This window comes from Pongo pygmaeus, chromosome 4 (assembly GCF_028885625.2).
Source record: "Pongo pygmaeus isolate AG05252 chromosome 4, NHGRI_mPonPyg2-v2.0_pri, whole genome shotgun sequence".
NCBI lineage: Eukaryota > Metazoa > Chordata > Mammalia > Primates > Hominidae > Pongo > Pongo pygmaeus.
In genome coordinates, this window is record NC_072377.2 from 181,334,517 (window position 1) to 181,346,730 (window position 12,214).

General features: G+C 60.0%; 1 protein-coding gene across 4 annotated transcripts; it reads right to left on the reverse strand.

Moving 5' to 3' along the window:
• Positions 1–11: 11 nt before the first annotated feature.
• On the reverse strand, positions 12–9,029 carry PRR7 (proline rich 7, synaptic). 4 transcript variants are annotated; one of them, XM_054487271.2, is made up of 3 exons: positions 8,841–9,029; positions 803–1,468; positions 12–574 (listed from the first exon to the last, which is right to left on the reverse strand). In XM_054487271.2, exons 2-3 carry the CDS (start codon positions 1,227–1,229, stop codon positions 177–179), a joined length of 825 nt encoding a protein of 274 aa, XP_054343246.1. In that variant the 5' UTR covers positions 1,230–1,468; positions 8,841–9,029; the 3' UTR covers positions 12–176. The 4 variants fall into 4 exon arrangements, with proteins under 4 accessions (XP_054343246.1, XP_054343244.1, XP_054343242.1 ...); XM_054487269.2 differs by lacking the exon at positions 8,841–9,029 and adding an exon at positions 8,071–8,818; XM_054487267.2 differs by lacking the exon at positions 8,841–9,029 and adding an exon at positions 7,591–8,061.
• Between the last annotated feature and the right edge of the window lie 3,185 nt (positions 9,030–12,214).

Consider the following 12,214-nt stretch of genomic DNA (forward strand, 5'->3'; position numbering starts at 1 on the left):
GCACCCTCCGCTTGTACCAAACCAGATCACACACCTTTATTATCCTCAAAATGTAACAAACGGGATAAGAAATCCCTCCCTCCCCCCGCCCCTCCCTGCAGTCCAGGGAAGCATTTAAAAAGCCCCGCAGTCAGGCCAGGAGTCCGCCGGTGGGGCCCGGGGCGCCGGGCGCCCCTCTATACGGCTGTAGTCCTCCCGAACAAGGGGATGGAGACCGGCAGACGCCAAGCTCCGTGCTCCAGGGGCTCGCGGCTGCTGAGCTCTGAGTCGGTCCAGCTGGGGAAGACCCGGCGGCCACGGTCGGCCTGCAGGCAGAGGGCTGGGCAGGGCGGCGCGGGCCGAGGGGCGCTGGGCAGGTGCAGCGCCGAGGTGTAGCCCCGGTCCAGGAAGAGCGGCTTGTAGCTGGGAGGCGGCTGCTCCTGCTTCTCCGCGCTGTCGCGGCGGCTCAGGAAGGGCGTGACGATCTTGCGGTAGAGGCCGCGCGTGTCCGTGAGCACCTCGCTGTAGGGCGGCGGCGGCTCTGCCATCAGCACCGCCTCTTCGTAACACGGTGGTTTGGACATGTCCGATTCCGCTGCGGAGTGGGAGGCGGTCAGAGGGAGTGAGGCCGCCGGTTCCCAGCCTCTCGCAGAGGCCCGGCCAGGGGCCGCCCGCGCCCCAGCCCTAGCCCGAACCCGAGCCCGCCGCCGCCCGTGTTCTCCCGGAGGCTGCGGGTGGAAGCCCTGAGGGTAAGCTGCGAGCCCTCCAACGCCCGCCCACTCCCGGCGGCCCGGATCGCCCCCTGGCGGAGGTCGATACTCACCTTGGCGCGGGTAGCTCCAGGGCCGTGGCGGCACCGACAGGTGCGGAGGCGGCGGGTGCGGGAGCGCGTGGTGGTGCGGGTGTGGGTGCGCGTGCGCGTGCGGCTGCGCGGGCCCGTGGTGCAGCAGCGGGTGCACGTGCACGTGCGGATGCGAGTGCGCGTGAGCCGGCGCCTCCAGGCGGCTACGGTGTGGTGGTGGCTGCGGCGGCGCCAGGCCCGGGGGGCTCCCGGCCAGACTGCCCTCGAGTTCGAGGGGCTCCAGCTCTAGGGCGCGCAGGTTCTGCTCGCGCAGTCGCTCCTCCTGGCGCCGTTTGAGGCGGCGGCGCAGGAAGCTGCAGAAGCAGCAGAGCAGGACGATGAGACCCCAGATGAGCCAGAAGCCGGCGAAGCACGTGAGGAACGTGTAGGTGCCCTGGGACATCACCATGGCGGCGGCACGGGCGGCGGGTCCTCAGCCGCTTCACTGGACACTGGGCTCCGCTGCGTGGCCCCGGGCCCGCGCCACACTCTCAGGTGCCGCCAGCGTCACTGGGGGACCCGCGGCCGGGGGCTGCCCGTGGCAGGTCTCAAGTCGTGCGCGCGCCGGCGGGGGACAGCAGCGGCGCCCGCTCCTTCCCATGGCGCCGGCGGGCGCGCGGGCGTGCCTCACCCGGGGCCGCGTGGGACCTGTGGGGCAGACACGGGGCGCAGTGAAGGCGCGCCGCGGCCCCCAACGACTTCCCGGCCCCCGCCCGCGCCCTGCGCGGTCCGGGGGAAGCCTCCTCCGTGGGAACCCCGCGCTCCCCGGGGGCCCGGTGACGTCACCGAGGAGGGTGACGTCACGCCTCGAGGTTTCCCCGGTAGGGTTTCCCCGATCTGAGCCCCGGCCGCCGCCGCGGAGCCCGGGCGCCGAGGGGCGCCGAGGCGGGCCAGCAGGGGGCGCGCGAAGGCCGGACTCCAGCTCTGAGTCCGTACGAGAGATTCGCCATCCGCAGTCCCGGGGCCAAAGGGTTTCAGGAGCCTGTGCGCACCAGGTCCCTGAAGAGGCGTGTCGGCGCGGTTGCCTGTGCGGCGGGGAAAGAGTGGTACATCTCCTAGAGCCCCACAGACAGCCACCCGACGCCCTGTACAGACGCCTGGCAGCCCCTGGCTGCCCAAAGCCCGGAACATCTGGCCCCGCACCGCGCCCTCCGGGTCTCCGCCGCTCCCGTAGGAGGGCTCAGGCGTGGCTCCGACTGGTAATGCGTGCCACCGGCCCTGCGTTTGTCTGAGCCTAGCGCGCCGCGCCGGGCGTGGGCCACTCTCTCTTCCTTTCCTCCAGGCGCCCTGCCTGCTCCAACTCCGCTTCCCCGCCTCCTGCCCTTGCACAGCCCCACTTGGCTCTGCCTCTATCTTCAGGCCGCCGTCTCCCTTTCACTCTCGCGGAGGGGAGGAAAACTAGATGAGGGTTGGAAGCTAGTCTTTCATACCCACCTGGTCCTGCACTCACTCCAGATGGGCATCTCTAGTTCCGCTTCCTCCTCTCCACAGCTGCGGGTGAGAGGGGGAACCTTGCACCCTAAGAGGGAGGTAGGAGGGAGCCCTGACTCTGAGAGTGAAGGGTGGCAGGTGACTGCTCACCGCCCCCACAGAACAGAACTGAGCCTTTCCTGAATGCCTTATACACACGGGTTTGAACGAAAGCCTTTGGGGTAACTGGAATGATTCCTATTTTACAGACGAGGAGTTAGGGGAACAACTGGCTGTGTAGATGGCAGGTGATGGAACCATAATTTGAATCCAGGCCTGGCCACAAAACCCTAGCCTGAGTGGGTGGGGGGCAGTGCTGCCTGGGCTACTTTGTGGGCCTCTTCCAGGAGCCCCACGGACCCCACCCTCAGCATGCCCAAGGCACACACACACTCTGCTGCGAGAGCCACAGGGAGCCTGAGCCCCAAGCTGGGGGGAAGCCAGGCGATGGGCCACCCCACACTTCTCCCCAGATGGCTCCTGTCTGACTCCATGGCTGCCTTCAGCCACGTGCCACTTGGTGCCCTTGCCAGTCCCCTTCTCCTGGGCCTGCGTTCCAGAACAGACAATGGCAGGAACCATAGCTCTGCCCGCCCCCTCGACAACCCTGCCATGAGGCTGCCATGGTGACGCAGCCCAGATAAAAACACGATGCTGCCAGTCACTGGGAGTTAATTACATCTGTTATTCTTTTCCTGAGCCATCAGGAATGCTCTGAGGAAACTGGCACTAACTAGAGGTCCCCCTGGTCTGCCAGGCTGGAACAGCTCTGGGTCAGAAAAGGTAACTCCGGGGCTGGAGGTGATAGGGTTTAGCTGAATTAGAAATATCTTTCAAGGATCACGCAGAATCCTCTCTTCAACACTATCTTGTCCGTGGTGGTTGTGCCCATTTGATAGACAGGGAGATAGGCTCAGAGAGGGAAATGACTTGCCCCAGATCACACAGCTCAGAAGGGGAGGAGCTAGGACTTAGCCTGAGTCTGAATCCAAACTCTGATAAGCCAGATGTAAGTGGCAGCCATGGGGCCACTGGGCAGACAAGCCAGCTAGCAGCCAAAATGCATTCCCATCCCTTCCCACCAGGGCCCTGGCATGCCTGTTCACCAGCCCGACGCTGCTGTGGAACAGCAGCGTGAGAAAGAGCTACAGGATGAAGGGGAGATGTAATGGCAGCTCCAGGTTAGCAAGAGACAAAAGACAGGGTCTGTGCCCTGAGGGCACCCAGCTCAGCAGGTGGGGCATTAGGCCATACAGGGCAGGCCACGCCCAGGACCTGCTGGGTGCCATCATAGCTGCATTTTATAGACTAGGCAACTTTGGGCCAAAGAGAGGAAGGCTCTTGCTTAAGGTCACATAGCTAGCCCCCTGGCCCCAACCTGGCTCCGCCCCCAGGTGGAGTGGGTGGGGATTTGACACTGAACACTGTCTGACAGAATCCTGTCTGACAGAATCCTATCTGAAGCCTCCCTCCCAGGTGTTCCATAGACTCTCATCTAACCAGCCATAGGTGCTCAATACATAAACATCAGAGGTTCATTCAGACTTTTCAAAATGCTCTACCTGACCAGGCCAGACTTGGCAAAGCCTCCCGAAAAAACCATGCCCCCTTACTGCTCCTTTACTATGTGAGCTCTTGCCCTTGTCTGGGAGCCTTTCAGACTCAGAGCCTGCCTGCCGCCTGCTGCTCCCTGCCACTCCCTCCACTGCCCACACTGCTGCAGACTGGTAGTAGCAAATACCTGCCTCCTCCTACCTACCCAACGCGTTCAGGTGCTAGGAGCGATGCCCTGCAGATGGACCGAAGTCTGCCATTTTATTACTCACGTTCTGTTTGTTTCCTGTTTCTCTTTTCTTACTTTCTTGAAGGTTATTTGAACATGTTTTAGGGTTGCATCTTGATTTATCTGTAGTGTTTTTGAACCATATCGCTCTGCATGTTTTCCCGGGCCACACACTCACTGGGAGCATGGCAGGGGGATGAAAGCGAGACCCTTGGTGAGTTTCTTAACCTCCAAGTTGCCTCAGTTTCCTCATTGGTGAAGGTGAAGCTAATCCATGCAAAGAGTGTGGAGGTGCCAACAAACATTAGCTCTGATGATGGTGGTTTCTGAGCTGAGGATGCAGAGATGTGTGTGTCCCCAGGGTGCTCCCTGCCTGAGGACTGGGCACCACAGTCACTCTTCGAAGCAGGCTAGCATTCTTGTTATTTGGCAGATGAGAACACTTGGCTCAAGGAGATTAAATGACACCCAAGGGCACACAGAGCCAGGGCCTGGCTGCATTGCTGTGGGCACCGCCCTATGCACACTTCAGCCTTACACGCCAAAGCACCAAAGATCTGCTACTGGGTCCTTTATCTCAGCAAAGAGCCTACCATTCCTTCCGTCCACCGCATCCTCTGCAGGGTGGCATTTGTCCACTTCCTTTGGTCCTCCTGCCACTGCCTTGGCCAGGCCAACATCGTCTCTCCCCGGCCCCCATCGCCACTGTGCTGTGCCCCTGCCCAGCCTAGTCACTCTTCACAACACTACGCTGCCTCAGGAGCCAATCTAGCATTTAACATGGCTTAGATCTGGGCTTCTCAAATTTAAGCAAGCATCAGAACCACGTGGAGGCTGTTAAAACAGTGCTGGGCTCCATTCCCAGAGCTGGATTCAGTAGGTCTAGGATGGGGCCCGAGTTTGCATTTTAAACAAATTTCCAGCAGATGCTGGTACTGCAGGGCAGGGCCAGGGAGCACACTTTGAGAACCACTGACCTAGGTGCTGGCCTCCCGAATGAGCTCCTGCCGAGGCCTCTTGGGCTCACCTGAGCCACCCCACCCCTCAGGGATGGGAAGCCCAATGATGCCAGGATGTTCCGGGGTGGCCAGGGTCCAGCACCATCGGCCTTACCAGCTGCCACCCAGTAAGTAGCTCAAGAACCACCTATGTATGGAAGGAGATGCTGGAGGGCTCGTTACCTGTTTGGTCTTTTAGCTGTGGGACCGGGAGCACCTCAAGGGCTGGGTCTGTGTCCAATTCCTTCCTGGGAAATGTCAGCCATTCACCAAAACGTCACTCAGAGAAAAGCCATCACCCAGCCCTCGCCTGGCAGGGTGGTTTATAAGCAAGTGGAGAATCCGTGTGTGTACGTGAATCAAAGGAAAAGGCTGTACGGAGGCACACACCAGGGCTCTGAGTGGTGGGGATGGAAAATCCCGGACAGCAGGGGCACTGGGTCACACCTGGACTTGAGGCTAGAGCTGCTGGTCTTCAAGGGAAGGGACAGGAACTCAGAGCAGGGGGTGAGGGCTGGGGGGCAGGACAGACTGACAGCCTGTCCTGTGTGCCTTGCATATGCCAGGCCCACTACTGGTCTCTATGCTAGTTATCTGAGGAAAACTCGGGAGGTGGCTGCTGTTCTCTCTACAGACAAGGATGTAGGCTCAAGGAGTGGGTCCAGCTCAGGTCTCCATAGCCAGGTGGTGTGAAGCCCGGGTGATGACAAAGTCCTCGGTCCCGACAGGAAGGGCATTTCAGGAAGCCACTGGTAACACCCTTACACCCTTCCCACATCAACACAGAGGAACTGAGGCCAGAGAGGACTTGACAGGACTTGTCTCCACTCCCAGTCAGCCAGGCTTGGAGCTGGCCAGAACCGCCCTCCGCCTAGGCCAGGGTTCTGAGTGGCACCCTCGCTTGCAGGTAGATGACCTAACCCTGACACCAAGCCAGGAACCCAGGGCTTGGGAAACTACAAATAAGACCACAGAGACTGTGGCTTCGGTGGGCTTGTAGGTGGAGAGCCCTCCCTCAGGCCAGTGTCTACTGCACTCAGCTCCAGCCCTCCTCAGGGCAGGGTTTTCAGAGACCAGGTTCCTCCACTGAAACCTCAGCCTGTGGCTCTCTGTGCCTTCATCCCCGCAGCTAGCATGGAAATAATGATCTGACCCTCCAGGGGAGGTGGCCCCATGGGCATGATGGTGATACCCTGGTTGGGGGCAGCCTGGGTAACATACAGAGTGCCGAGGGGTAGGCCTGGGCTCCAATTTGGCTTCTGCCCTCACTGAGCCATGTGAGCCCATCCTGGCTACTCCCATACCTGAGCTGGAGTTTCTTCAGCAGTAGGACCAGGGTGCCGAGGGGACAACAGAACTCCCTCTGATGAGGGATCACCCTGCAGCCTCAAGAGGCTCAAATGCAGAAAGCAGCCCCTGGTGTTACAGTGTACACAGCCTGGAGGCGGCCCAGCAAAACCTGCTGTCCCTTTCCCACGGACCAGAGGTCTCAGACACAGGACCCTTAGGTTGGACACAGTTCTCAGACATGTTTTAAAAACAATCCATGTTCACAATCCATTTTTAAAAACATTCTGATTAATCGCCAACATTTAAAAATCCAGGAGATTTTATATAAAGGTCTGGATTTCTGGTTCATCTTGAAAATTGGACAGTCAGGTCATACCAAGTCCACATTTCACACAGTGACAAAGATTGGAGCTGAGCGGCTCCCTGGCCCGCCTCACTCATTCCATTTCCCCCCTGATCCTTGGAAGCATTTGGGTTTCCAATGCCTGGAGCTAGACTGAGCACCCACAGGCTGCAGCCGTGCATGGACCCATCTTTGCTAAATTTTCTCTCCCACAGCCAAGACTGCAAGCTGAGCAGGCCACGGAGCCCATGAGCTGAGGACCAGGGCTTGGGGTTTTCCCAGGGGACTGAGGCAGCCCTTTGCTGCTTGGTCTCACCCAGAGGGAGAAAATGGAGGGAGGGAGGAAGTGAAGAAGGGAGGGAGAAAGCTAGCCCCATCCTATAATGCATCTGAGGGAGCAAGAATGTGGCTGATTCTGCTGGAAGAAGGAAAAATGTACCAAGACCCGAAAGACGAGAAATGTCCTCACTGGAGGAAAGTGAAGGAAGAAGGCTCTACAGTTCTTTTCCTGGGTTACAAGAGAAGTTAGCTAGCAGGCAGAGAGGAGCTTTGCCCGCAGAGAAGCCTGCACTGTAGACTCAGCTCTGCCACTTACTGGTAGTGTGACCTTGGGCAAGTCACTCACCTCCCTGAGCCTCCCTTTAGAATCTTCATCTCTAAAATGGGGATAATAAACTTACCTTGCGCAACTGTTGTAAAATAAATTAGGAGATAATGGATGCAGAGCACTCAACACAGGTCTCACAGAGCAGGAAGGGAATGAAAGGCACCCGTGAGTAATTCCCCAGGTGCCCCTGCCTGCAGGAGACTCCGGCCTGACCTCCAGGGCACCACCCATCTAAGGGCATCTTATGCCAAGGCCTCCAATGCCCCAGATGCCAGTCACCTCTAGGATGCCTCCCCGGATGGGAAAGGAAACCCAAGGACTGTTGTGGTCGCTGGGATCCTGGATCTGAAGTCCGCGGTCGGGGCTGGCATCTGCTGAGTCAGGCCTGGGAGAGCTGGCAGGAGGGCCATTTCTCTCTCCAGCGTGATGCCCGCTGAGGGGAGGTTGGGAGGGGAGCCAGAGGTCATTTCCTCTGAGTCAGAGGCCATTCTCCTCCCAGAGGAGCTCCCCTGGAGGACCAGGCACCTCCATGTGGCACGGGCCTCCCTGCCGGCCAACCTGCATGCCACTCAGTACAGTTGGGGCATTGTGCTCAGACAAGAAAGGGGCACTTGTGATCCAGACAATGGGCTGGGTCGCTCCCATTTGGCCTGGGCTTCAGCTTCCCTGGGTCAGCAATGTCCTTTCCTCTGCTCCTGCGCACTCTGCTTCCACCCCTCCCTGGAGAATGGTGGCTAGGAACACGGAGCAGAGACTCACCGCGGGCCCATGCCCGGTTTGGCACGTGCCTCGGCCGTGAGGAGGAGGAGGGATGCAAGCTTCGCTCCTCTACCCTGGTAAGAAACGTCGCCCCTGGGGAACCCAGCTCGGCTCAGGCCATGTCCAGGGCCGGCGCGATTAGGCTGGCGCGATTAGGTGGTGACGGCTGTGGGTGGGTGGGGGGTCTATGGGCAAAGACCCCAGCCCCAGCCTCCATGCCTCCTCCTCCCGTGACAAGCCCAGGGGCTGGGCCGCCCCCACGTTTGCAGCCACCCCAGGAGCCCTGCTGCGACGACTGCAGCCACGTGGGAGCCAGCTCGTGCCCACGGCCGTTCGCCCCCACCCCCACCCTCCACGGGCTGTGGAGGCAGGCACACCCAGCCGGGCCAGAGGGGCGACATGCCCCCGCCGCGCACCCCTCTCCCCCTGCGCCCCCGAGCTGTGGGCCCGGGTCGGGGGAGGGGGGAGGGAGGGGGAGGGGGCGTCGCCGCCCCGCAGTCGTGTTGCCGGGGAGCGCAACCCCGTTGCTGTGGCAACCGTTTCCAAGCGAACTGGTGGCGGCTCGCGCCCCGTTCCGGCTCCCTCGCTCACTGGCGCTCTCCCTCCCTCCGGTGTGGACTGGGGGAGGGGCTGCTCGCGGCCCGGGCGGGGGACCCGGGCGGCGACCCGGGGCCAGGGCGCAGAGCCGCCCGCGGGGTAGGGCTCAGTCCTGGGACCATCTTCCGCCCGCGCTCCGTGCCCGCCCGGCCCGCAGCCGCCGCGGTACTCACGGGCCCAGGCATCCTCCTCGAGCTCGTTCTCCTGGCTCGGGGCGAGCAGCGCGGGCCCAGCGGACAGAGCCCCGGGCCTGCGGGGGGAGGCGGCGGCGGCGGCGGCGGCCCGGGGGAGCAGACAGTGGCAGCGAAAGCGGCTCCGAGAGCTGGGCTGGAGGCGCGGGGCGCGCGCACGGGCGCGTACACGGCGGGTGCTGAGCCCGGCGTGCGCGCGCGCGGCAGCCGGCAGAGGGCCCCCCACCCCCAGCCACACGCCGTGAGGAGGCTGCCCCCGGAGGGAAGGAGGGGGAGGACGGTCACCCACCTGCGGCGCCGAGACCCGGCTCTCCAGCCCGCCGGGCTCACACCCGCCAGGGCACCCTCACAGGGGAGGCACACGCCGGCCGACCCGGTCCACACTCCAGGCTGGAGCCCAGGCCACACCGGTCGTGCACGCTGGATGCACAGCCAGGCAGCTGAGGTCGAGAACCCCGACGCGCACACAGCTCAGCTCGGAGAGCACACACATGTCCAGGTCCCCGTCACATCCTGACAGGCGCGGCGCACACGCAGTGGGCAGGGGCCCCCGAGCAGGCAGGCACCCCAATGTGGCTCCCTCCCAACTCACGACCCCTCCCGCTAGGTGCCCAGCAGGCGTACACCACCACATGCCTACTAGCAAGCCACGGGGAGGAGGACCTAGTGCCGAACCCACAGCCCTGGCCTCCGTGGACATGCCTCCCCCCCACCCCAGCAGGTAACAGATGACCCCTAGAGAGCGCCCCCACTGTCTACCCCGAGGTCCAAGCTTGCAGAGGCCACTCTGAAGTTGGCTGTCCATCGGCCTCTTAACTGGGCTGTTTTTCGTCCAACTTCTCTACTGCACCCCTCCACCACCATATTAACTGGAACATTTGGGGTTGAAGTGACAGAACTCCCAAACAAATAGGTTTGAGCTCTACCCCGTCTCTACCAAAAAAAACAAAACAAAAAAAACAAACAAAAAAAAACTGCACGCCTCTGGAGAATTGCTTGAATTCGGGAGGCAGAGGTTGCAGTGAGCCGAGATCACGCCACTGCACTCCAGCCTAGGGGACGGAGTGACACCATGTCTCAAAAAAAAAAAAAAAAAAAGAGAGAAAGAAGAAAAGAAAAGAAAGAAAGAAGAAAGAAGGAAAGAAGGAAGGAAGGAAGGAAAGAAAGAAAGGAAAGAAAGAAAGAGAGAGAAAGAAAGAAAGAAAGAGAAAGAAAGAAAGAAAAAGAAAAAGAAAGAAAGAAGAAGGTTTGAGCTCAAAGGGGACTGGCTCATGCAACTGGCAAGTCCCAGGGTAGATTCTAGCTTTGGTCACAGTTGCTTCCAGGTGTTACCGCAGTGGTGTCAGGCACGTATCTGCTTCTATGTTTGCATCACTCTCAGGCAAGTTCACCCCAAGAGGTAGCGAGGACAACCCCAACAGCCCTAGGCTCATATCCTGCCATCTATCCCTGGAGGAAAGGGAACCCCAATTCCTTCCCCATCATTTGAGCAAAATACAAGCAAACAACTCCACGAATGATTCTTTTTGGACTTATTTGGGCTGAGTCTCTATCAGTGAACCAATCTAAGTGCCTATGTGTTAAGGGAGAGGATATGTGTTCCTTATGCAAAGGGAATGGCCTTCCAGTACCCGTTCCCTTTTCTTTGTATACAGGCACCCTGATTTCAACGGGGGAATCACTGCCCCATGGGTGCCATCCTGGTGAACCTGTGAACCCAAGTGCCCTGCTCCCTGACAGTGCACAGCAGGCAGGTATCCAGCCTGGCCACTCAGACTCCTTGAGTTTGCAACCAAATGGCTCTATCATCTTGGTTCTGGTGGGTGTGCCCTGATGAGAATGGGGCCCACAGCTAAGACCCCGAAGCTCCTCCATATCCTTTGAACACCTTCTAAGTTAGCGGGAGGACAGTCTGTCACTTGGAACGTTCCCACCTGGCGCTCTCACTCCAGGTATGTGTGTGGAGTATGTGTATGCAGGGGGTGCAAGCCCAGCCCCGTCTAAACCACATGGACAGAGACTGGGGGTGCTTTTGTAGATGCTGGAGCAAACACCCCAACACAACCAGTCAAAACCCTTCAGGGAATCCCCTACCTTCCAGATGAGGCCCCATCTGGGCCTTAACCCTGTGATCCTTAATCCAGCTTTTAAAGCTGGTTGTGTCTCACTGACTTCAGCTCCATTCCTTGCTTCCACCCCAGCCTCCCATGCTCAGCCATCCTAAACCACTAAAGCCCTAGACCATCCATCTGGCTCCTCTACTTGGGTGCATCTAACCCTGTGTCCTGGAGGGCACCAACTCTGACACCTTCAGGGTCAAGGGGCCTCCCTGTTTGGTGCTGCCCCACCCCCAACCCTGTCAGCTGGAGAATCCTCTCTTCCACAGTGCTGATCACACTGGGTCCCGCTGTTCCCGCGTCTGCCTCCCTACCAGACTGAGCTCCAAGCTGCCAGGGGCCTCGTCTCCATCTGGGTCCCAGTTCCCACCATAGAGCTGGGCACGGAGAACAGCTCAGGGAAGCTTCTTGGGAAAGGAATTGTGGGAGTTCCCTCTGCCAGGGACCCACTGTGGTAAGAGCTTTAAGGTGAGTTTAACCCTAGCCAAGAAGTTCCCTGGATGCCTCCCTAGCCCAAAGAGGAGCCTGGCCAGGGCGTCCTGATCCAGGTGCGGGCAGAGTGCCTCAGGGTCCTGCACGTCCACCTGGCACGCGCTCACTCTTGCATACCCACGTCCACCTGGCACGCGCTCACTCTTGCATACCTGCCCAGGGCTGGGCTTTGGTATGACATGCTATCACCTACCTGAAAATCCCCCACTCCCACCTCAAAACAGCCTGGGGCAGAGGGGCAAACCCACCCCAGGCTCCTTTCTCATGATACACGGGTAGGATCCAGCTTTCCCAATCATTACCTGGTTTCCTCCCCACCCTGCAACGGCCACTTAACCAGTTGGAAGACCTTGAGCAGGTCCCCGCTCCCCTTATTTCCCTAAGGTTGATGGGAAGCAGCAGGCACTCCACATGTCACGAGTGGGGCCACAAAAGGCCCCTTCTGCCAGGTTGCTGGCTCGGCACCTTCTGGCTGTGCTTAAACCAGGTGGTCAGTTTGGTACTCAGCACCACTCCCCAGCAGGTGAGAGTCCTGCGGTGGCTTGGGAACTCAAGGGGCTGGCTGGCTGCTTTGGTGGATTCTCACAGCTGCCCAGAAAGGTGATGGGTCTCACACCTACCTTTCCATACAAGGGAAGCGCCTGTGCAGGGCCAACTTGAAAAGTGGCCAGGCTGGGGCTTGAACCTGGAACTGTCAGCTACAAAGCTCATGTGGCTCCTGCAGCACTGGGTGCCCAGTCCAGAGGC